The sequence below is a fragment of the Penicillium canescens genome (assembly GCF_028828765.1).
Source record: "Penicillium canescens strain IBT 15451 chromosome Unknown utg000005l_segment0_segment0, whole genome shotgun sequence".
Taxonomy (NCBI): Eukaryota; Fungi; Ascomycota; class Eurotiomycetes; order Eurotiales; family Aspergillaceae; genus Penicillium; species Penicillium canescens.
The window spans coordinates 1,433,154-1,455,567 of NW_026703967.1; the positions used below are offsets into that span (position 1 = coordinate 1,433,154).

The following is a 22,414-nucleotide window of genomic DNA, read 5'->3' on the forward strand; positions in this document are numbered from 1 at the left end:
CTCACACTACTCCTAGCCAGGATACAACCCAGTAGCATCACCGGCTATAACATGACAGAAATTGCTCGGTATTATGGTTGTGCAATGTCTGAGGTTGATTATAACAACAATATGTAGATTCTTCATTTGCCCTCCGCGTCCTTCTACTTTGTTGCTAGAAAGTAAGTCATAGAGAAATTCCGAATTAATTCAGCAAATATTTACAGGGGTCATGTCTATATAAGTCAAACGCAACCCCTAAGAGTCCCGTGAGCAGCCCAACAAGCTAAGTACCCTTTATCGTCCCCGAGTAACAAGGTAATCTTCCAGATATTAAAACAAATCCAAAGAAACCAGGCTAACAAACAAGCCCCTACCCCAGTTCAAAAATGAACCACGCCGATCAAATCCCGCCAGTGCCCACCCCTGGAGGCAACCCACGAGCCATAAGGACCTACCTAGAGAGCTTAATTCGGGACGCGCTCGGGGCAGGCACCCAACTGTCCTGGGACAGCACCCCACGAACCATACATGAGCTGGCCTCCCGCACAATGACCTTCTCAATCAGCGTTACCCACAAAACCCCCAAGATCGCAGTTGGCGAAGTCTCGCTGTACCACCATCTTCATGAAGAGCAGCATGAGAATGTCCTCGGTTTGGCTGCTAGCACTCTGATCCAGCAGGGCTGTGCTTGTATTATTGCTCTGAAACTGTCTATTCATGAGGGTATTTTACACTGCCAGATCTATCGGGTTGGGAGGGGGCTGATCCTTCTGTGCTTTCCGATAGGTCTTGTCCTGAGACAGAATATGTTGCGCTGCGTGCAAAGGTCAATTTGGCTTTCAACTGGGTCAGTGCACCTTACATTGAAAACGGCCGGTGATTGTGGCTGGTGAATATTCTCTGGCCTTATTTTGAATTCCGTTTTCTCTTTGTTTGTTAGAGTGTTTACATCTTTGTCTTTCGGATATGTGCTTCTTTCTTTGGTATGTTTTAGTTGCCCTTGTTATGATCTTATGTTTCTCTATATGAAATCACGACGTACATGCACTTGTTTTGCTGCTTAGTCTTGTATTGCAACCTAAATCAAAGTAGTAACATTATATAGCTAGCTAACTTGACCGTATAGACACGAGCCAAAATATCAGGATAACAAGGAGTCATAACTCTTTTCATTACTTCTCGAAAAGTCGCATATAACGATTCAGTTCCTTGCTTCAGTATTCATTCAAATATCCGTGACATTCTTTACTTTAGATCTATATAATTTAATACATGTACATTGCCAAACGCTTCAGAAAATGCGCGTCAAACTTGGCTTCATCCATTGGGGGCTTTCGCACTGATTCGATGACCGCCATTTCTTGATCTTCTCGTTGTCCCATCCAGCTGTGAACTGGTCGACAAGATCGGCCTTACTAGAACCAAGCCGCATGCTGTGTTGAAACACACAAGCTCCCTTATTATCATAGGTAAATGCCATACACCAGTCCTTGTCGTGACATGCTTGCCGGCATGCGTCTAATGACTGGTGTTGTGGCAGAGTATCAGGAGGTTCGATGAACCCGCCCCAATCACCATTATCCCAACCCTTCTTTTCTGGTATATCTCCTAGTTGGTGATAGTTGATCAAATCCGCGTATAGCAGAGGATTCTATATTGATATCTATCAGTTCTGTTGTCAAATCATATGCGCAGGACAGAAAGCAACACACCGTTCGATTCCGTCCATTCTCCCATTTTGCCAGCCCATCCATATCTGACAAGAGTGATTTGTGCATGCTGATCACAGGCTGACACCAGTGATTATCGTCGCCGAAAGGAATTGAATCTAACGGATGCGCATTGAACATGGGCCACATTCCTGACAACTTGATGCCTTTCTCATATAGCGCAGTGCCCAGTACAGAGTCACCACAGCAGTCGTCGGTGACAATCTGCAAATATTGATCACTGACGGACGGACCAACAAATTGTCCATATCTGCCAACGTCCCGGGCTACCAGTTTATCGACTGCCGCTCTGGAGAGCACAAAGCCGGAGCCACCGTAGGCAAACCAGATCACTCCTCCACCTTCGAGGGCTCGACCTGGTGCGGGAGAGCCCATATATAAAGGCACCGAAGGATCAAACTGCTCCAGCACGCGGAACAGATTATCCCAAACAAAGTATGTATCTGTCTCGAGGAAGACATACCACTCTGCAGTGGGATTTACTTTCTTCGCACGCTCAATCATGGGCAAAAACTTGAATCGATCTAGTCTCCACCCCGCTGCACCATCCATGTCAGTCGTGCCGTTTTGTAGCGCATCGTATCCTGTGAACTCGGGAATCTTCTGGCGGGCAGAGGGCGAAATATCGGCCAGAATATCGTACACTTTATGGCCTAGGACTTCGGTTTCCAGGTCTGAAACCACGAGGAGATTCGAGATACAGCGGGTTACAGAGGTCAGGTGTGTGTTCACTCGTTTCGTATTTTCGGTGGCGCTGGTTTTCAGGACAATCTGAACGCGCGATAGGACGTCCGAAGGAAACGAATTGCATGCTGTCTCGCTTTGTTGGTTATTGTTGTTCTTGTCGAGATGTGTGTTCCGGAATTGAGTTCTCGTTTCCCATGTCCAATAGTCCGTCTGATTTGATATATTATCTTTCACCCTTGCGGTGGTGATTCCAGACAAATTCTCAGAATACAATGTGAGCAAGAGGATAGTGGACACAGTGAGGAAGACTGCAAGCAATTTGAGCTTTGCATTGCCTAAAAATCTGAAAAATGGCCGCCCGGTCGCGGACCTGGTTGTTGTGTCCATTATAGTGGGTGATCGCCCATCTGACCGTTTATTAAAATGGGCAGGGAGATGAAATTATGAACAGAGAGAGGAAGCGACTGAAAAAGAAAAAGAAAAGAAAAGAGTCTACGCGATAGGTTTGGAGCCGGATATGTACCGTTCATTACTTGTGAACGTCACCATAGCGGGTCTTGAACACTAGGCAGTCAATTGGCCCTCAAATCAAGCCTTTTCAGCCTTAGCGTCAGCCTCAAGAGATACGATCTTTATAATTTGGGGCCAAAGGAATCAAGTCATGTTTGGCCCGAAAATATACTGAGTTCACTTAATTTTTCCAGAAAAGAAAAAAAGAAGAAAACAAGCGAGTCGTTCTTTTCTCAATTTTTTTTTGGAGTGGAGTTGAGTGAAACCTACGCTCTGCCGTGTAAAACAGGTAACATTGTGATAGGAGGAGGGACAGAATAGAGGAATCTGTATGTGAATCGGGGGTCCCTTGCCTTGCGTTTTCACCGCACTTCCAAGTTTTTGATATCTCGAGGCTGTAGGGCAAAAACTTTGATAGCGATAACGTTGGGCCGATAAGATATTATAGCCTGAGAAATATGGCAACAAGATCAGCCAAACACCACAAACACAAACATGCATCCTGTGAGCTTCCATGAGCCCGATGCTACTGTCCTTGCAATGCAATTCGGGAGTTTTATTCAGACAGACGCGTGTTAAAACTCGAATTTCTCGTGTCTGAAATATCCGCGATCATTTTCCCAAACCCGTGGTCAGGCTGCGGTCTCTTCTTGCCCAACAATACTCCGTGAAACCACCCACTTATCACATCCACGAACAAACACAACGAACAATCTGCCCAGCAGGGCACCGGGCAGATCATGTCAGCCGCACCTCGAAACCCTGCCCGCGGGCGCCGCCTGGACGACGCGCTCTCACAGCTAGTCGACGGGCTAACCCCCGCGCTCCCCATCTCCGCCATCCAAGACACAGACTACTCCGACGAAGAAGAAGCGATCGCGTCCGCAGAGAACCGCCGGCACCATGTTCTCATGGAGCGCGCCTGGCGCATCCTTGATACCCACCCCAGCACCAATGCCTCAGACGCCGGGTCACCAGCGGGGCTTGGTGGGCGCCGAGGAAGCATCGCGGGAACAGAGAGCATCAACAACGCGCCGGATATGATTAAGCGCAAATTGCGCCGAGAGAATGCCAGCCCTGATAAGGCTGTGCGATTTTCAAATCTATATTCGCGCCTTTTGACGCAGCCGGTGCTTTCGCAGAAATGGGGTATCCTCTTTTTGCTCTACAAATTGTCAGCCTCGGATGGTCCGGTGGAAGGTGGAGGGAGGAGCCACAGTCCATTGATGGATGAGGCGCATCTACAAAATATGTTAACAAAGGACGGTACACGCCCGAGACGGGGTACGGTGGTGGACTCGGAGGATGAGGGCCCGGCTGTTAGCTCATCAGCATCCCAACAGCGCGTTCCTGTGGCGGCAAAGATGGAGAGGCAAAGCTCATTGCGACATGATGTTGACCGTAACGGAGTGGACCATGCTGGGCGCAGTCATGTCGATACTGGAGCGAACAACCATTCCAGCAATGAGCATCTTCGTGATCCATCACCTCCTCGGCCATCAACATCTGGTCATGGTAAGCCGCCTGGCCCCACTCCTACAGAATATAAGCTTCTACGTGACCTCCCATTCAACCTACAAGGGTTGTCTTCCTCCAACCTGCAATTCAGTTCGCCGTCGAGCTTGAAACTGCCCTCAAATCTACCTGCGCCGATCGTGTCACTCCTTTACTCATTGGCGGAACCATGTTTATTATACAAAGGGCTGTCTGTGTTTGTAGAGAGCGAGGAAGGCGGACTGGTGAATCAGAGCTTGCGAGCTGCCATTGCCATCGAGCTGCGCGCATATCTCAGCTTGGTGGCTACATTAGAGGCGGAAATTCGACAGGCGCTGGCCGCGATCGGAGATGGTACCGAACCTCAAGGGGTACGAAAGGGCGGTGTCACCCTCAAACGATGTATGGTGTGGACGAGAGATGCGACAATGGCACTTCGACTGATGAGCCTAATCGTGGAAGAGGCTCAAAGTAAGTCATTATACAAATCAAACAATTCTACTGTTCATCAACTAATTTCCACAGGTAAAAAGGGTGGCCAGTTGATCTCTTTAATACACGGATTTTCGACGTCCCATGGAGATCCTTTCGTGTGTGCCTTCGCTGAGAAGCTTCTCGCGCATGTTACTCGCCCTTTCTACGACATGCTACGGCTATGGATCTATGATGGTGAACTATCAGATCCATACAAAGAGTTCTTTGTCGCAGAGCCAGGCTTCAGGCCGAACAGTGACCCACGCCGAATTGCAACAAGCGTCTGGGAAGACAAATATAAGCTTGATGATGATATGGTGCCTTCGATCATCACCCAAGAATTTGCAAAGAAGATTTTCCTAATTGGAAAATCGCTGAACTTCATTCGATATGGCTGTGGCGATTCCGCGTGGGTGGAGGCATATTCTACAGAAGCCTCAAAAGAGCTACGATATGGTGACACGGCTACGCTAGAGACATCTATCGACGAGGCGTATAAGACCACAATGGCCCGGCTGATCTCTCTGATGGGTGAAAGGTTCAAACTCTTTGATCATCTTCGAGCACTGAAGAGTTATTTGCTATTAGGCCAGGGTGACTTCATTGCCCTGCTCATGGAGTCGCTTGCCTCGAATCTGGATCGTCCAGCAAATTCACAATATCGACACACTCTTACGGCACAATTGGAGCATGCCATTCGTGCCTCTAATGCACAATATGATACCCCAGAGGTGCTACGTCGGCTTGATGCCCGTATGCTCGAACTGAGTCACGGTGAAATTGGATGGGACTGTTTCACCTTGGAATATAAGATCGATGCCCCGGTTGACGTGGTCATCACCCCTTGGGCGTCTACTCAATACTTGAAAGTCTTCAACTTCCTCTGGCGCATCAAACGAGTCGAGTTCGCACTAAGCAGCACCTGGCGGCGGACAATGACTGGTGCACGCGGCGTGCTCGGAAACGTGGACGACAAAGTCGGCGCAGACTGGAAGCGAGCACGATGCGTGATCGCGGAAATGATCCACTTCGTCAACCAGCTTCAGTACTACATCTTGTTCGAGGTTATCGAGTCCAGCTGGGACCAGCTCCTCACCGCAATCCGCAAACCAGGTTGCACTCTAGACGACCTGATCGAAGCACACACCAAATACCTCAACTCCATCACCCACAAGGGCCTACTAGGGTCCGCATCGTCCTCCCGATACGGCAACTCAACCTCCACCTCCGCCAAACAACCCGAAGAAAGCTTCCTCAGCCAGCTCCACCAAATCCTCAAGTTCATGCTTGCCTACAAAGATGCCGTAGACGGCTTGTACTCCTTCTCGGTTGCGGAATTCACCCGCCGCCAGGAGATCAACGCCAAGATCGAGACTCGCACTGCTCAAGGTCATTGGGGCATCACAGACCGTGATCTCCTCTCCCGCCAATCCAACAGCCGCCCTGGAACCTCAATGGCCTCCACCCCAGACGTGCGGCCCGACAGCGCCGGAGTCGACGGTGTAAGCACTCCTCTCTCACTATCCGGCCACGACCTCACGGCCGACGACAACATGCTCGCCTCGCTCCGCGTCCGTCTCCGTGAACTCTCAGCCGACTTTCGGTCACGACTTAACATCCTCCTCGGTGACCTGGCCTACCAGCCAGACGTAGATATGCGGTTCCTAGGTGTTGTCATGAACTTCAACGATGTCTACGAACCCAAGCGGCGACGGGCAACGGGTCCGAGCGCGCGAGATAGGGAGAAAGAGAAAGAGCGGGAGCGGGAGAAGGCGATACGAAGGGCTGCGGCGTCGGCGGCGGCCACGGGTTCTGGGAATGAAGGTGTACCGAAGGAACTGCGAAGGGAGAGGAGGGATACTGGGACGAAGGATCCTGGCATGGCTCATGGGAATGGGGTATAATTGTGTACTGTATCTATTGGGCTCTTGCGGGGGCATTAATGCGATTGACGAGTTTCATGATGGTCTTCTTGGGTTTTAAGATGTCTATTTCTTTTTAGTTCAAAAGCTGCGCATCTGTGGACCTCGGCCAAATGTCGGAGATACTCTGAAATCTTATTTTTAAGCTTATTTTCCTTACTTCTTTGTTACTTAGCATGCTTGGATGTCTCGCAGCGTAGTAATTGACTTGACAAATGGTGCAGGGGCAAAGGGGGTATCTGTTCCAATTCCGTTGGTCATACGGAGGACTCCGTAGGGAGTGTAGACTCTTATCATCCTATCTTCTACGTTAGTTTCAGTTTGTCAACCTATTGCATTGCTGTATAGAGTCGAAGCCACAGATCGGGCAGACAGTGATCTGCGTATAGATCAATAAAAGAAGAAAATAACATAATATTAATAACAGCTGCAACACAGATTGGCCTGCATATTATCCAGTTTCTATACCTGTGGTTGTGCTATTAGTATAGAGGCTTCCCCGCCATCCGGTCAGTCCTAACCCAGTGTGCAAAACCGTCGTCGTAAAGCCTCTCGGTTCAACACGGATCTATGAAATCATATCTAGCCACCCCACAGCGAAGCTATTTACCTGCAGGGATATTCCAAAATGACCTTCCAACCTACAAAACAAAGGCTCTGAATTCTCGTCCATGAATGTGAAAATGTGAACTCGCCACTATGTTTCGCACGGCATCTAGCTAACTTGAAACAAAAATAGAACAGGGAAAAAGCATACAACAGGAACGATCACTAATGGTCACCCACCTGACTACTAACTCACCGGCCTGTAGTTTATGCTCGATCAATAGTTCAGTGGGTGTCATCCGGTGGGAACCAGGCCAGGTTGTGCGGTCGACGCTCTGGCCTTCTAGTACTTGAAAATAGTTAGTTGATTTTGCACTCCAGAGACAACTGGTCTCTTGACATACGCAAAAAGCCGCTGTATTTGCTGGAGATTAGCTTTGCCGAAAGTGCTTCGCTTGACACTATTGAACTTCTAAATCCCACACCGGTAGCCTTGAAGAGGCCGTGCGTATGCTTAAGATAACTCGCAGGCCCAGTGAATACATTTAGGACAAACTTTCACGCGTAATGATGAACATTAGAAATGATCTAGTTAACGGGTTAATAAATGTAGATGGAGACTTTCTATATTATGTGATAGTCGGTTTAAAACCGGAAGAAGTTCGCCTTAACCTTAGGGAAAGCCTTAGGGAAAAGAGGTCCTATTAATTAATTTAATTGCTCAACTCGATAGATGTTTGCTTCTTGGCAAAAACTCCATTCGCAAATCCCCGTGCCGGGCCCACGAACCCCGATATATACCATTCTCAACGATAATTCCGCGATCCGCAATCCTTAGAGCGTCCTCTTCAGAACTTGGCGTCACTTTGATCTAAATATTCTTATACTTAATAGGCAGAATATACTTTCGCATTTGAGAATGCATGCATTATTCAGTTCAAAACTAGTAATACGACGATGACAGCCGTTAGTCCCAGCCGCTCCCTGGCCCTTCTAGGTTTCAGGTCCTCCCTAGGGACCAGTGTGGTTGAACCATAGCGGTCCTTGGTGTTCACCACAACCCTACGGGACAGAAGTTGTTGTACGACTTCCATGTGACCTCTCCCACAAGCGAAGGAAAGCGACGTGCGTCCACAGGTATCCTTAGCTTCAGCGCTAGCTCCCTTCCCAAGAAATAGCTTAAACAGCTCGATGTGCCAATCAGCGGATGCTAAGTGCAGCGGCGGTAGATCGGATATCGGATATCGGTAGCAGAGACCTATGTCGATGCTAGCCGCACCGTGTCCCGCCGGGCAAACAAGGCTACGGTGACAACGGTGACAACGGTGCTGCACTTGTAACCCTGAACATTCCGATAGTCTGTATAATATGTTGGTAGTACTCGATGTGGGCGAGGTTCTTACACTTCTTGGCTTTCCCCGATTTAGAGTTAGCCCGCTGACTCAGATCTCGATGTGGTTTGCGACCTCTCGTGACTTGCGGCTCCTCGGTTAGACCGGGTCCTCGAGATAATTAAGTGCCGATTCTTGAATGTCACTCGATCGCTTGACGGGCTTCTGTCACATCCTTCGGTAATCATCCCCATCGCATTTCCTCTGCTCGGACAGGTCACGCGTGCTGCGACGCACCCAGTGGACCTTTGCGTCAAGCTCTGTGCAACTTGCCAAAGCTCCGCGCCTTGGCTCGAATACCACTTTCTCCCCAACCTGGAATGGTCTAATCAGTGAATGTCGCAAAAACCGCGAAAGCTTCAGCGCGTCTCCAAGGCCTGTAGGTCCCCTAATGTTCGATTATTTGATCTGGAGTTCTCCACTCTTTAGCTCGGCGGTCTAAACCCCGGACATGAGGCCTGCATTCGCTAACGTGCGCAACCTAATGCAGGCGACTTTTGTAACAGACGCAGCATCAAATGCAGTCAGAGCGATGACCCGCTAGGCCGCTGTCAAAATTGTGCGGATTTCGATGTGCCGTGCACCTTTGATCGCCCCGGAAAACGTGGGGGCGTCAAGCCTGGCACTCGGGCGAGTGGTCGCGATGCTCAGTTTGTGAGGGCATCAGTCGATCATGGTATTCCAACGGCGGCAGCGACTGTAAGCGGCGGAAGGGCCTCCTGCTCTTCGCCTTCTACCAGTTCGTACCGTCCATCGATCTCCGCTGATCCCTGGTCTACCTTTAATCATGGCTGGTCAGCCGAGGGTGATGATGACGGGGCGCTGCGCAACTCTTGGAAGGCATTTGCCATTGCCTGTGACCGGCAAATAAGAAATTTAGTCCAGGTTTATTTCGAGATCGTCTATCCAATGTATCATGACTTCTAATCCTCCTGGCTGACTACGTTGACTGAGCATATCATCTCTAGATTTCCCTTGTTTCACATGCCGTCGTTCATAGAGCAGGTCAACAGCAAGAAGCATCTCTACAATCAAGGGCTCTTTGCCTCCACGATGGCTGTTTGCTCTTTGGTCTCCGCCCGAGTGCGTGACGGTGCATTGTTCTCTAATCGGTGGGACCGAGAAGAGCTCATAAATCCACCCTCCGAGGCTTTCTTTGCAGCTGCTAGGGACTGTATTCCTCAGGACCTTGTCGCATCTAAAGGTATTCAATATATGCGGGCGTGTGCCATACTTGCTATCGCCAGCATTCAAAACGGCCAGATCAAAAACATGCAGAAGTATTCCGGCTTATACCACACCTTGACTTCGATGGATGGCCTTTATGACGAAAAGCTCTGGCCAAAAGACTTAGGTCCAATTGAGACGGAGGAGCGGCGGCGACTTGTATGGAATATACCCTTTACCTGTTATCGCCTTTACTGATTACAACGGCAGTTCTGGTCTATCTATACGCTGGACATCTATTCGACCATTGTGTGGGGTGGCGTTATTCGATATCGTGAAGCCCATTCCTTGGTGCACTATCCAAGCGAAGTAGACGACGAATTTATCACACAACACGGCTATGGCGTGCCGCGTGTATCCCCGGAATCGAACTCGCTTCCGCCTAGCAACGTGACCGTCGTCTCCCGCCAGCCTGTGACCTGGCTGCGTGGTTGGAACTTCACCACAGACCTCTACCGCATTCTTGAGCATGTGGTCGATGGCAACAAACGTCGCTTCTCTTCGGCTAACGGGACGACACAAGTGTGGTCACTATTTGATCCATTACCTATGTCAGAGCCGGCGGTTATGGATCAAGTCCTTACTATGTACTCAGCACTTCCATCGCAGTTTCGGGAGACGCCGCCCACTACCGGAGACATGTCTAAGGACTTATTCGGGTTCCAGTCTGCTAACATTCAGGCGACGCTACAACTCCTTCGGATGGTACTCTTGTCTACGGAGGAAATTGGAGTAGAGCGAAAATGTGACGTAGCCGGAGAACTGCTCAGCGTGTTTTCGAATGTGCCCGTCGAGTACTTAAAAGCAATCAGCTCCCCTTTGGTATGTGCAATCTTCATACTTCTTTGGGATATGTACTGATAGATCCCAGCTCCATCACCTCGGCGGAATTGGTTACATCCTCGGCTCTGTCATGGAAGGGAATTTGTCTGAAGCATCCTACACCCGAGTTCGCACATTACTGTACGTTAACTCATTCAGTGGTAGCCGACTGAGGCCCTGAGTTCAAGCTGATATCTTCGTATACAGGCTTCAAATGGCAGATCTCTTACAACGTCTGGAAACGGGCCTACACCGTGCCTCCGGTGCCGGCGAACGACTGCGGTCCCAGGTTGATCGAATAGATGGCTACATGCGTACCTCGCTTCTGCTAGATCTTACTGCACCAAGTAACGCGATGCAAGTCGTTGAAGCAAATCCCGAACCTGGTGTCCCGTCAGCTTATGCACAAGGCACCCCCGCCGTCGGAGCCTCGCCTGGTGCTGGCCTCGACCAGATGTCCCAGTTTCAGCTGCCACCAGATCTACTCTCGGATTGGCCATGGCCATTGGATTCTTACAATACCGAGGGATTTCTGCCCCTGGCGTTCGAATAGTTTCCATTTTTGGTGGTGAGGGTCTGGAATTGGCATGTTCAGCTAAGCACAACATAAATGCGGGTGTATTTAATCATTTCCTGTGCGATCCTTGTTGCTACACATACGATTATACCCTGGGGTTAGAGACAAACACAGTCTGTCCCAGATCATTTTCCCTCTGTTTTCAACCCCCTTCAATAAATCTGCCAGGATCACATCTCGATCGATCACATCGCAGGACCAGGTAAGAAACTCCCAGGAGTTCTGGTACGAACCACCAGGTCGCTGTGTTCGACGGTGTGGTGCTTGAATTTGACTCTTCTGAAAGAGGAGAAAGCGGGATATCTAAGGCAGGTCGTGGGGTGCTCCGGGCCCAGGCTTTGTCATCTTGGAGGAAGGCAACATCCTGGAAGCCCTCGCCTATCCTGACGGTAGGTTAGACGTCGTCTACTGCTCTCAGGTCTTTGGGCATCTGCCGCCGTCGGGCCTGCCATTCCGGGTCGAAGCCGAGAGATATGACGGATCCTGAAGCCAGGCGGCATCCTGCCACGCGTAACGCGGCGGACCAGCCTACGGGAGTGAGCATGCCCACGCTGGCCTGCAGCGCCAGCTTTTGATGCTGAAGGCGGCAAGGTCCACCTCGGCGCCAGAACTACGGTGTGCTCGGGGCCGGAAACCCGGAAGCGGCTGGCTGGGCGCGCCGCCGGCCAGCTGCAGCACGGAGATCCACTCCGTCAGAGCTGGCTGGATGCCGGCATTACCGAGGACGAGATACAGCAGACACTGCTCGCCGTGGCGAACTGAGGTCGAGGCGGAGGATGCCTTGTACGCGGCGCTGCGTGCTAGATGCTCGTGTGGAAGTAAGCGACCGGACGGGCTAATGGTGAAAGGAGCTTGATCAGATTAAATAGGGTAAATTGTACTTTGAATAGGTACTAATATAAATGTCCTAAATTGTCATTGAGGAATCCCTCTATTTCATGATGGATGAACCATTTAGAAAAGCATTCGACTGCTACGTGTATTCATTAGTGGTATATATTGACCAGGGACACCCCAAGACATTGCCTAGGCCAGTATCAAAATCGTAGCATTCATCTACGCCGCCGTGGCTGTCAGCAGCTCTCACCACATCGGCGAAGCTAGGATCCCCTGGCGGAAGCGGGTAAGGGCACAGTCGATGCTATCCTTCATTCACCGTGACTTCCATCTTCCCTTACTATGATAACCAAGCTAGAGCACTCACCATCGATGTGCCACTGTTCAGACCAAGGACGGTCAGATCCAAGGCATGGCTCTCTAGTGCCGTTGACCATGTTTGAAACCATGATCGATCTACACAAGAGTCCAATGACGCTATCAAGTTGCACACAGAGTGTGCGCGGGGATTAGGCCGCAATTAACGGAAGCCGAAGTCCCATCGCTGACCAAATAGTAGAGAACACCAGCCAGCATGGTATACATTTGACCTCCAATTAGGCTCAACGCCAAAAATGCTAAACGGTCGCTTCGGTTAAGCGGGAAAGCGGCAACATGTTTATTGCGGCCTCGCCGTTGCCACTAGGTGGCCGAGTGAAGACCGAGGCTGAAGAAACAAGAAACAAGCTCAAACTCAGCAAATGCTGTTAAACGGCCACGCGCCTGAATGAGAGCTGGATGTTCCCCCGCGCTTCTCCAGGATCAGCTCCATTCCGATCGGCCGGGGACGGATGCTCCACCTTATAAAGCATTCGCGAGCCCCCGATAATTTCGATGTAGGAACTAAGACAGAGCAATAACAAAACATGGGCTATACAACGCTCTGGAGGCGGCTCTCGCCACGGCAGCTGAATGTCACCATCCAGGTGTTCTCGCTCATCTCCATCTTCTTCGAAGGCTATGACCAGGGTGTTATGGGCGGTGTTAATGCCTCGCCTAAGTACGTGACCCTAGTCGGCATTGGGAAGCCGGACGGCACCGTGACGGACACTACACACCAGGGCGGAATTGTCAGTGTCTACTACCTGGGTGCCATCTTCGGCTGCTTTGCTGGAGGGTGGTTGGCTGACCGAGTTGGTCGAATCAATGGCCTGCTGATGGGCGCGTTGTTTGCATTGGTGGGCGGCGCATTACAGGCTGCCGCTCAGAATTCGGACTTTATGATCTGTGCTCGAGTGGTGACGGGCATTGGCACCGGAGGTGAGTTCTTTTGTACGATGGCCGATTGTTCTAACTTGTTCTAACTCGTGATCATGCAGCCTTAACCGGCATCACCCCTGTCTTGGTGTCGGAAACCTCTTCGGCAGATCACCGCGGCGGGTTTCTGGGATACGTCTTCATTGCCAACTGTAAGCAGAGTCGGAGGCCTTTCTTTTGGGATTGTCTTGCTAACACCTTTCAGATCTCGGGATATCAGTCGCATACTGGATATCATTCGGTCTCGCCTTCGTCAATAACGGATATTCGGACGTGCGATGGCGGTTCTTACTTGCCTTCCAATGCGTCCCAGCCCTGATTCTTGTCTGCTTCATCAAGATGCTGCCGGATAGTCCCCGGTATCTCGCTTCAGTTGGTAGGAACGAAGAGGCGCGTGAGCTGTTGGAGCACATTCGCAAGCACAAGGCCAGCCCAGAGGAGATTGATCGGGAATACTTGGAGATTGTTGCCATGGGAGAGAAGAGCCAGCGCAGCTCCCCTATCCAATTTGTAAAGATTTTGCTCGGGAAGGGTGGAAGACAGCATCCGAATTTGGGCAGACGAGCTTGGCTGTGTGTCTGGCTTCAGATCATGGCCTCTTGGACAGGTATTACGGTAGGTGCATCCCGGTCAGAATTACTCTCTGACAATTTCTAACTTGGTCGAATACAGGCTGTCACTGCATACTCTCCAGTTCTCTTGCACCAGGCCGGATACAGCACCATCACGCAAAACGGTCTGGCTGGGGGCCTCAACACAGTAGGCATCATCGGTACCATAATAAGTGCCCAGATCGTCGATCGCCTAGGTCGCCGTATCTGTCTCATGGGTGGTTCCGCAGTGCTATTTGCTGTCAATATAATTGTATGTCTCTACTTCCATGGAAATTGCGGTCCCTTCCCTGTCTCTAACTGGATGCCAGGCTGGAGCTGTCTACGAGGGCTCATTGCATACCCCCGGCAAGGCTGCTCAGTTTGCTCCCGCGGCTGTTACCATGCTGTTTTTGTTCAATATTGGGTTAGTCGACCATATATAATTCTTAGCTGTCCTCCTATACTAATATGATGTCTTCTAACAGTTATGCTGCGACCTGGGGTACTGTCGCGTTCTTGGTGCCCACGGAGATATTTCCCAGTGACTTGCGAGCCCAGGGTAATGGCTTCGGCATCACCGGCTGGGCTATTGGCGTGGGCATGACGACTTTGGTCAATCCGATTATGTTCCAGGCCATGACGGTAAGCTTAGCAAGTAATCCCGTTGTACACGAAGCTGACCACTATTTCACAGAGCCGCACCTACTTCCTCTTCGCCGGCCTTAATTTGATTTGGATCCCCATCATTTACCTCTGTACGTTCTTGCTACGACAAGGAATATTGAAAGACCAGAGCTAACAACATTCATAGTCTACCCCGAAACCCGTAACCGCTCCCTGGAATCGATCGAAGCACTATTTTCTACTCCGAGTCCCTTCTACTGGAAGATGGAGCAGGCGTATAAACTGCATGGTGATGTTTTGGTGGAATACAGAGCCCGTAAGAATCATGGCCTTGATGCTGACCAGAATGAGTTGGAATCATATGAGAAACCAGAGGAGCAGACGATTGCTTGATGCTCTGAATAATTTGTACAGTATATTGAATATGATTGAATCAGTATTTCTTGCACGTGGAATGAGGAGAAATCGCTTCTACAATGAGAACTTACCATGGGTTCACACTCAGTCCCCGAATCAAACTGAGGGCTTCACATACAGAGCTTTCCCGCCTGAGGGATAATGCCTTCATGCGTGTCTGCACTGCCATTCTTCTCGTCTGTTCGGAGCTCGGTATTGCACTTCTGGAAAAAGGAATAATATAAAGAAGCAGTTACTTAGTAGTCCTTTTTACACCTAAACTGATACAATACAAAGGTCTCCATAGCCGATATGTCCACTCCTAGGAGGTACGCGATCTTCGACGGGGAGATAGGGTCACAGTTCTCTGAAGTATGTAACACCGTCCTTAGAACCTAGGGCCGCACAAGAGTAAGACAAAAAGGCTTAAGTGTAGTAGAGCGATATCATCATTAGAGGCACTCCTATCGCAGCTCAGTCACAGAAGGCACAAGATGAACGTAGTAGGTAGTATTTCAATGAAGTAAAGATGAGGAGAAGAGAAGAAGGGCGCGAGAGGAAACATAACTATCAATGAGATGCCTGCGGCAGTAGGCACCAACCAGGCATCCACATATTTGAACCGTCACAACAAGAGCCAGATAGCAGGTAGACCGTATCGCAGCCAGTAAAGCTTAGTCTACTCCTTAGACACCCCAGGTGTCTCCGCCAGGCGCAGGACATACTTCTTTGCGGACACCTTACCCGCCTCGAGATCCTTCAAAGCACCCTCCAGTCCAGCCAGCCCTCCCTTCGCAACTTCGTAAGGATGTCCCGAAAACCAACCGTCGGCCAGGCCAAGACTGATCAAATTGTAAAGGGTGGCACCAAATTCTGCATCCCCAACCTCAGCTCCCACTTTTGCGGGGGCGTGGATAGTGCCAACATTAGATCCCAGCACCGTGATTCCCTCGATAACCTCGTCCTCTTTGGGCACGATACTCATAATCTTTCCGGCCTTTGGAGAGACAACCTTGCAAAGCATTTCCAGACTCGCCTTATCAGAAACAGTGTTATAGGCGTAAGAAATATCAAGCAATTTGGCAGCCTTTTGAAGCTGCTCATTGACGTGATTGGCTCCCTGGCGGTAGTCGATGACGATATCACCCTTGCTCTTGTCAAGCAAGGTCTCCACGTAGGGAATGCCTTTCCCTGCGATGGCGATAATGGGATGAATGCAAGACAGGGTTGCAAACTTGATAGCAAAGGCTCCCACAGCCGTTGCGGCTCCGTTGACCACTAGGGGTGTTGGGACAGTGACCGGGTCCCATGGTAGCGGCAGCTGGAGTCTCCGATAGACGCCAAGAGCAGCGGTCATGCCAGCAAGCGGGATTGTGGCACCCTCTGATTATCTGTAAGAAACAAGCCGTGTGCCATATGTATGCAAAGCAGACACATACCTTCAAAGGTCGTGGTAACGGGAAGATGGAACGTTGCCTTGGCGGTCGCCACTGAGTACTCCGCGTAGCTACCATGGGGAGCAAACATCTGGTGGAAGGCAGCAACAGGGTCGCCGGGACGGAACCCCGTAACTCCTTCGCCGACTGCCTCAACATAACCGGAGATGTCATCGCCATGATTCGCTGCGTCCCCTCCAAGTAGTTTAGGCATTTTCCAGTCCTTAGGGTTTGTGCCTGACACAATTGTGCGGATGAGCAGATCGCCCGGCCCGACTGCAGGCACGGGAACGTCACGAATCTCGACGTTCAGGTCTTTGTCGATATATGCTTCCTTCATGGTTGTTGATAATGCGGGGGTTCTTGTCTAGTATTCTGCTCTTTCCGAATAAGATCAAAGGTTTCTTCTGGTCGTGGCAGACTTTGTTTATATACCTGATTGTGCCGGGCACAACCGGTCAGACGCATATCTCTGTTGGGGTTGTGGAAAGACAAATTCACGAGTTAACTAGGTGACTATATGCCATTCACACCTCTAATTCCCATTGGCAAATCACTATCTCCGGGTCTGTTCTGGTAAATCGGATCAAAAGACTGCTCTAAAACCTCTCGTGTTATATTAATAAACGTTTAATTCAAAGCCCCATCGCCATCGATTTGTCTATGAGGTTGCTTATTGTACCACGGCCGGAGGGGACTCCGAGCCATTATTCAGCAGTGGAAAAGCCTTAGTTAGTATTTCATATTATTAACTATCATGAATTAGTAGTTAACAGAATACCTTAATTAGTAATTTAGGAGGGTTAACTGTAGTATTTAAAGTTGCGGTAAGGTTTTCTCGGTAGATTCCGTTCTCCACAATTTGTCGCGTTGATTTATCAGCGATCTGGACGGCCCGCAGTACCCGGATTTCTTGTCTTGGCCACGCGCTATCTGGTCTGGGAATCTCTCTCATCGATACCTCAATCCTTCTTATCCAGTTGATAGAAATGGAAAGATCGCGAAAGGCTCGCCGCGGCCGTCCACAAATCCAAGACGGACAAAACGTGGTAGATATTCAGCAGGTCAGTCGGGTGTAACGAAAAGAGGGACCCACCTGCTTTACTTCACTGAACCAAGCTAATGAAAGTACAATCTTCAGAAGAAAAGGCTACGGATGCGCCTTGCACAGAGGTTGTACCGTGCCCGGAAAGAAGAAGCACAAGAATCAGAAAGGATCCGGGCTGAAGAGCTTAGCCGTGCTCTTGATAACGCATTTGAAGTCTTTTCCACGCTCCATCAATGTATTCTCGATACCTCGCAGATACGAATTTCGCCGGATATTCTCTTCTATTTGAACGACGCAGCCAGACGAATGACTGCCATAGCATCCGACAGGAACAAGGTCTTATCCTTGTCACATGGTCTTATAAATTCGAGCCCAAGCTCTTCCCCCCAAGTTAATGTAACGAAGAGTCGGCCACCTGCAACTGGTGTGATTCGAGAACGAGACAAAGAGTGGAGTTCGCAGCTTTCATCTACAGAGCGACTTGCTCCAGGCCAGTCAGTCACCGGAGATTCCAGGGCTATGGTCATATCTCTACGGACCAAAACCTCCAATCGGATCTCATTACCAGCAAGGGTTTTTCGAGCTTGCTTCGAGCGTGCGGTAAATATCCTATCTAACAGCACGGTGCATGGCAGCCAACCGTTGCCCTTGGCTCTTCCCCTTCACTTGCTAGGGAGAGAAGCTCTAATGATCAATTCTTTGCAAGGTCTGGCGTCATTTCATCCTCCCGTGGCTGATTTCCAGTATCCGTTACACTCCGCTCCCAGGCAACCGCACATGTACCGCGTCGTTGAAGGTGGGACTAAGACCACGTCAAGAGCGCCAACTCCGTTGGTGCAGCAGATAGTGAGAGGCAAAACAAGGACAATGCTAGACACGAATTTTGCGCCACTCCAAGGAGAATGGCTGGAGGCCGTGGATGTGGAGGAGTACCTGGAAGAGCGAGGAATCTATATACGCAACGCCGTCTCAAACAGCATGACATCAACCGACGAGACCTTTTATGAAAAATATGTCCCAGACAGCGAGCAGAATACACCTATGCTCGCTCTGTCAGGTGCTGTACCAGGAAAGAAATTGGCCTGGACTATCAACGATAATACTCTCTCACAACTAGGCAGCATGGAGCGACCCCCTTCCGCATCTTTATCGGCCGATTTCCATGGCCATGAGCCTTCAGACTATTCAGTCTTCGGGATTCCGAGGCCGAGACAATGGCTGCGTCCTACCAACAGCCAACACCTTCCAACCGTTATGGCAGGTGTCCTCTCAAGTGACGCATCGAGTGTCCTGCAGTCGAACTTCAAGTCTCAAATCGCCCAGGCTCTTACCGAAGCCTCTCGAATCACTGTCAATCTTGACAAACTGGTACATATACTCGCGGAAAACGCCATGTGCCTTGGCCCCGTCCCGGGGATTAGGAAGGCTGCCGTAGATGCCTCGATTCGGGGGTCTATCATTTTATCTTGAATTGTATTTTGTTATTCCTACGCTTGCTGTAAAAGATTTTGTAACGCAAATGGATGTGAAGGTGCTCTGGCCACTGCAAAATATTATAACATTAAGAACAACCCACGGTCCTGTCTACTAAAGATATCTGCTCAGGCCTCCGCCACCGACCTAAAAACCAACACTGTCTAGGCGCTACAGAGTCACCTGAAAATAGCACGTGTTAGCTGCGATAGGATTGGATTTGCTGACGATACCACGGGTTATGAAGGAGTGCTACGTGACCTGCGTGGCAGCGCGTTAGGGCTAGAATTGACGGCGAGCAAGAGCGCGAAAATCGCCTAGAAGGCTAGTGACGCAGCACTTGCTGCGCTTCATCTCTCTTAAGACGCACGCATCGTACTGCTATTGATTAAAATAGGCCAAAGAGCTAGTTACGTGGCGAAAAAAATCGCAGAAGCAACACAAGCGTTAACCAATAGGGATGTCAAGCTGTTTGATTCTACTTATCGTGATATGAAGCTTGGCAGTATAAAAGTGAGAGAAGTTGCCAATACTGTTATTGGTGAAGCTGCCATGCAGGTATTCGAACTTTGGACAGAGACATAGCTTCGCAATGGGCATAACGCGGTAGAATTCAAAGATTTACTATTGGAAGTGGACACAATTATCAACTGTCTTTAGGGCGAGTCAGCCGACGTGTAGGATATAAAGGAGATTCGCAGTGTTTCTATAGACTTTTTGCAGGATTGGGAAAATCGTGTCCGTAACACGGGCGTGTCGCAAGTTAGGGACAACGCACAGCAAAAGTTCGAGCCTTTAACTGCTGTTAGCACGACTATCACTTATGTTAGAGGCAATGTAGGCAACATCCGCGAAACAGAGGATTAGACCCTAGCCGAGGCTTGCATAGATTTGTGCGAAATTTTTAAAATTGGCAAGCCGCTAAAGGAAAAACAGGCGCTGCTTGACGTGAATCGCATCCGCCGCTTGGACCAAATTAGACAGCAGATATTCAACACACAGACGATGGTCATGCTAAATCCGTTAAGCGGGCGTGTTAGCGGTGGCCAACCTGATAGGACAGTTCGACTGCAAAATCCTCTGGGTCAAACTCATTGCATGCTCTAATAGCATCATGCAATAAACAGACACGGCCGTTCTGATCGATTGTCAATGATATTCTGTGCCAAGGGACCATGATTTTCAAGTTGAGGCGATGGAGATGTCGCGTGCCTTGCTGATACAGGTAATATACGAGAAGCTATAGTGTAGATTACCCGCTGTATGCTTCAATACCGCGTTCAACAATAGGGATTGTCCGGAAGAATCCCAGTATGAAATAGTTTGTCTTGGCATTTAGGGTTCAAGAAAGGAAGACAGAGTGTAGGTGGTGACACCAGTTTCGAGACGTATTGTACGGTTATAAATATTCGCACAAACTTGCAGCAATTTGGAAGTGTTCATGCACCCCCAGCTCGAATAGGTCTTTCTGCGCATGGTGGTATAGAGCTTATGTACAGAACACATTGCACTCACTCCAAAAATCCCCAAATGTTGTTCAGACTCTCTGCTAGAGTGGGATGAGCCAAGACTGCGTCTTGCAATTTTTGGTAGGGAACATTTCCGATTATCGCTATTTCCACGATGCTCATGATTTCGCCACCCTCGAGGCCCAAGCAGGAAAACCCTAGAATCAACCCTGTATCACCGTCCACGACAGCTTTCATCATTCCTCTCGACTCGTCCGTTTCTAGTGCGCGGGCGACGTATGCCATTGGCATTTTCGCAGTTTGAATCCTCTTGTTGGGGAACTTTACACGAGCTTCCTGCTCATGGAGGCCGACGTGCGCGAGTTGGGGATCGGTGAACACCACGTACGGGACAATGCGGTCTTTGATAGAGAGCCTCGTAGGTGGTGATGAAAGCATGTTAGACCGAAGGATGCGAAAGTCGTCGTACGAGATATGCGTGAATGCCGGTGGTCCTTTCACGTCGCCCATTGCAAAAATAGAAGGAGACGAAGTCTCGAGGTATTCGTTTGTCACAATATATCCTCTCTCGTCGGTGTCGATATCTGCAGCTTCTGGCTTCAACCGGTCTGTATTTGGAATGCGGCCGGTAGCGAATAGGATGTGCGTTCCTTCGACGGTTCGCTCGCCATTATTGGCGTGGAAATAAAGTATAAACCCGCTAGGCGACGGCGCAATTCTGACAGGGTCAGAGTTCAAGTGTACCGTAAGTCCATCCTCCTGAAAAATATTTCGCAGCAGGTGAGCAATTTCTTGATCCTCGTGCGGTAGTAATTGTCTTCCACGCTGGATTATGGTGACCTGTGCACCTAGTCTGCGAAACAGTTGTGCGAATTCCACTCCCACATATCCTCCTCCAATCACCACGAGGTGGCCAGGAACCTCGTCTAGCTCTTGAATTGACGTGGAATCCAAGACTGCTTTTTGATCAAGCAAGCCGATCCCTTCAAGGAGTGGTGGTGCAGGTCGTGCTCCGACATTGATGAATATCTTCTGGCCTTGGACAGTTCTCATGTTGCCACCACTATCTTTGTACTTGAGTGTCTTCTTGTCCATGAAAGTAGCCTCACCAGTCAGGACATCCACGCCAGCATCTCTTAACTTAGTCTCACTACCACCGCGGAATGAGGCGACGATGTTGCGTTTCCGTTGGCGGACCTTAAGCATGTCGACCACGGCCACATTCACATCGGTCTCATGCTCACAAGTGTGTACACCATAATCTAGCCCCTTACGAACTAGATAGGCGATGCGACCTGATGCAATTAACGTTTTTGTCGGTGTACAGCCTTCATTAATACAGCTTCCACCGATATGCTCGCGTTCAATCAGCGCTGTTTTTTGTCCTGCTTTCGCAAATGCGGCGGCCAGGGGTGTGCCGGATTGGCCAGAGCCGATAATTATGACTTCGTACTGTATGTTTGTCGCCATATTGCAATAGTGCTTCAGCGATTTGAGCACAGCCGGGCGACGAAACATCAACTACTAATTCAAAATATGAGGTCGGTCCGGCTCGAGCACGTAAATAGGAGTCAGTAGTTGATCCTGCACAGGTTCTGAAACAATACCTAGAGCTATGCTTCAATGGAGGTATTAGCCTAGCGACAAGGCAACCAATTCACCGATTCAATGATGCATGGTCTTGCGTTATTGGTCGGAATGTGGAATCATGAACGTCACGACGGGTTTCGAAGGCATAAATAACGTAATTCCCGGCTGAGTTAACCACCCGGCTGATCGGGCCACTTCATCGCTCATTACTATTTTCTAAATTAGCATATTTCAAAAAAAACGCTATGATGTGTTCACATGTAGCTAGCTGCCTTTACATTGATTTAATC

General features: G+C 49.6%; 9 protein-coding genes across 9 annotated transcripts; 5 read left to right on the forward strand and 4 right to left on the reverse strand.

Annotated features, from left to right (window-relative positions):
• Positions 1-368: 368 nt before the first annotated feature.
• On the forward strand, positions 369-862 carry N7446_008134 (uncharacterized protein; the record flags this gene model as incomplete). Its single annotated transcript, XM_058516879.1, is given in 2 exon segments — positions 369-705; positions 723-862. The coding sequence occupies 2 exon segments, from the start codon at positions 369-371 to the stop codon at positions 860-862; spliced, it is 477 nt and encodes a 158-aa protein (XP_058370525.1).
• A 365-nt stretch (positions 863-1,227) lies between these two features.
• Positions 1,228-2,786, reverse strand: N7446_008135 (uncharacterized protein; the record flags this gene model as incomplete). Its single annotated transcript, XM_058516880.1, has 2 exons — positions 1,228-1,633; positions 1,695-2,786. The coding sequence occupies 2 exons, from the start codon at positions 2,784-2,786 to the stop codon at positions 1,274-1,276; spliced, it is 1,452 nt and encodes a 483-aa protein (XP_058370526.1). The 3' UTR covers positions 1,228-1,273.
• An 863-nt stretch (positions 2,787-3,649) lies between these two features.
• Positions 3,650-6,837, forward strand: N7446_008136 (tubulin gamma complex associated family protein; the record flags this gene model as incomplete). The annotated part of the gene is made up of 2 exons (XM_058516881.1): positions 3,650-4,874; positions 4,929-6,837. 2 exons carry the CDS (start codon positions 3,650-3,652, stop codon positions 6,779-6,781), a joined length of 3,078 nt encoding a protein of 1,025 aa, XP_058370527.1. The 3' UTR covers positions 6,782-6,837.
• A 1,931-nt stretch (positions 6,838-8,768) lies between these two features.
• Positions 8,769-11,342, forward strand: N7446_008137 (uncharacterized protein). The gene is made up of 6 exons (XM_058516882.1): positions 8,769-9,115; positions 9,227-9,647; positions 9,705-10,122; positions 10,174-10,785; positions 10,835-10,926; positions 10,993-11,342. The coding sequence occupies exons 1-6, from the start codon at positions 9,073-9,075 to the stop codon at positions 11,336-11,338; spliced, it is 1,932 nt and encodes a 643-aa protein (XP_058370528.1). The 5' UTR covers positions 8,769-9,072; the 3' UTR covers positions 11,339-11,342.
• Positions 11,343-11,890: 548 nt separating this feature from the next.
• Positions 11,891-12,636, reverse strand: N7446_008138 (uncharacterized protein; the record flags this gene model as incomplete). The annotated part of the gene is made up of 2 exons (XM_058516883.1): positions 11,891-12,213; positions 12,567-12,636. The coding sequence occupies 2 exons, from the start codon at positions 12,634-12,636 to the stop codon at positions 11,891-11,893; spliced, it is 393 nt and encodes a 130-aa protein (XP_058370529.1).
• A 289-nt stretch (positions 12,637-12,925) lies between these two features.
• Positions 12,926-15,105, forward strand: N7446_008139 (sugar porter family MFS transporter; the record flags this gene model as incomplete). The annotated part of the gene is made up of 8 exons (XM_058516884.1): positions 12,926-13,498; positions 13,558-13,647; positions 13,701-14,110; positions 14,168-14,359; positions 14,418-14,512; positions 14,574-14,730; positions 14,783-14,843; positions 14,900-15,105. Exons 1-8 carry the CDS (start codon positions 13,105-13,107, stop codon positions 15,103-15,105), a joined length of 1,605 nt encoding a protein of 534 aa, XP_058370530.1. The 5' UTR covers positions 12,926-13,104.
• A 682-nt stretch (positions 15,106-15,787) lies between these two features.
• On the reverse strand, positions 15,788-16,884 carry N7446_008140 (zinc-binding alcohol dehydrogenase family protein; the record flags this gene model as incomplete). Its single annotated transcript, XM_058516885.1, has 2 exons — positions 15,788-16,491; positions 16,548-16,884. 2 exons carry the CDS (start codon positions 16,882-16,884, stop codon positions 15,788-15,790), a joined length of 1,041 nt encoding a protein of 346 aa, XP_058370531.1.
• A 1,485-nt stretch (positions 16,885-18,369) lies between these two features.
• N7446_008141 (uncharacterized protein) lies at positions 18,370-19,062 on the forward strand (the record flags this gene model as incomplete). The annotated part of the gene is made up of 1 exon (XM_058516886.1): positions 18,370-19,062. The coding sequence occupies one exon, from the start codon at positions 18,370-18,372 to the stop codon at positions 19,060-19,062; it is 693 nt and encodes a 230-aa protein (XP_058370532.1).
• Positions 19,063-20,576: 1,514 nt separating this feature from the next.
• N7446_008142 (mercuric reductase) lies at positions 20,577-22,004 on the reverse strand (the record flags this gene model as incomplete). The annotated part of the gene is made up of 1 exon (XM_058516887.1): positions 20,577-22,004. One exon carries the CDS (start codon positions 22,002-22,004, stop codon positions 20,577-20,579), a length of 1,428 nt encoding a protein of 475 aa, XP_058370533.1.
• Between the last annotated feature and the right edge of the window lie 410 nt (positions 22,005-22,414).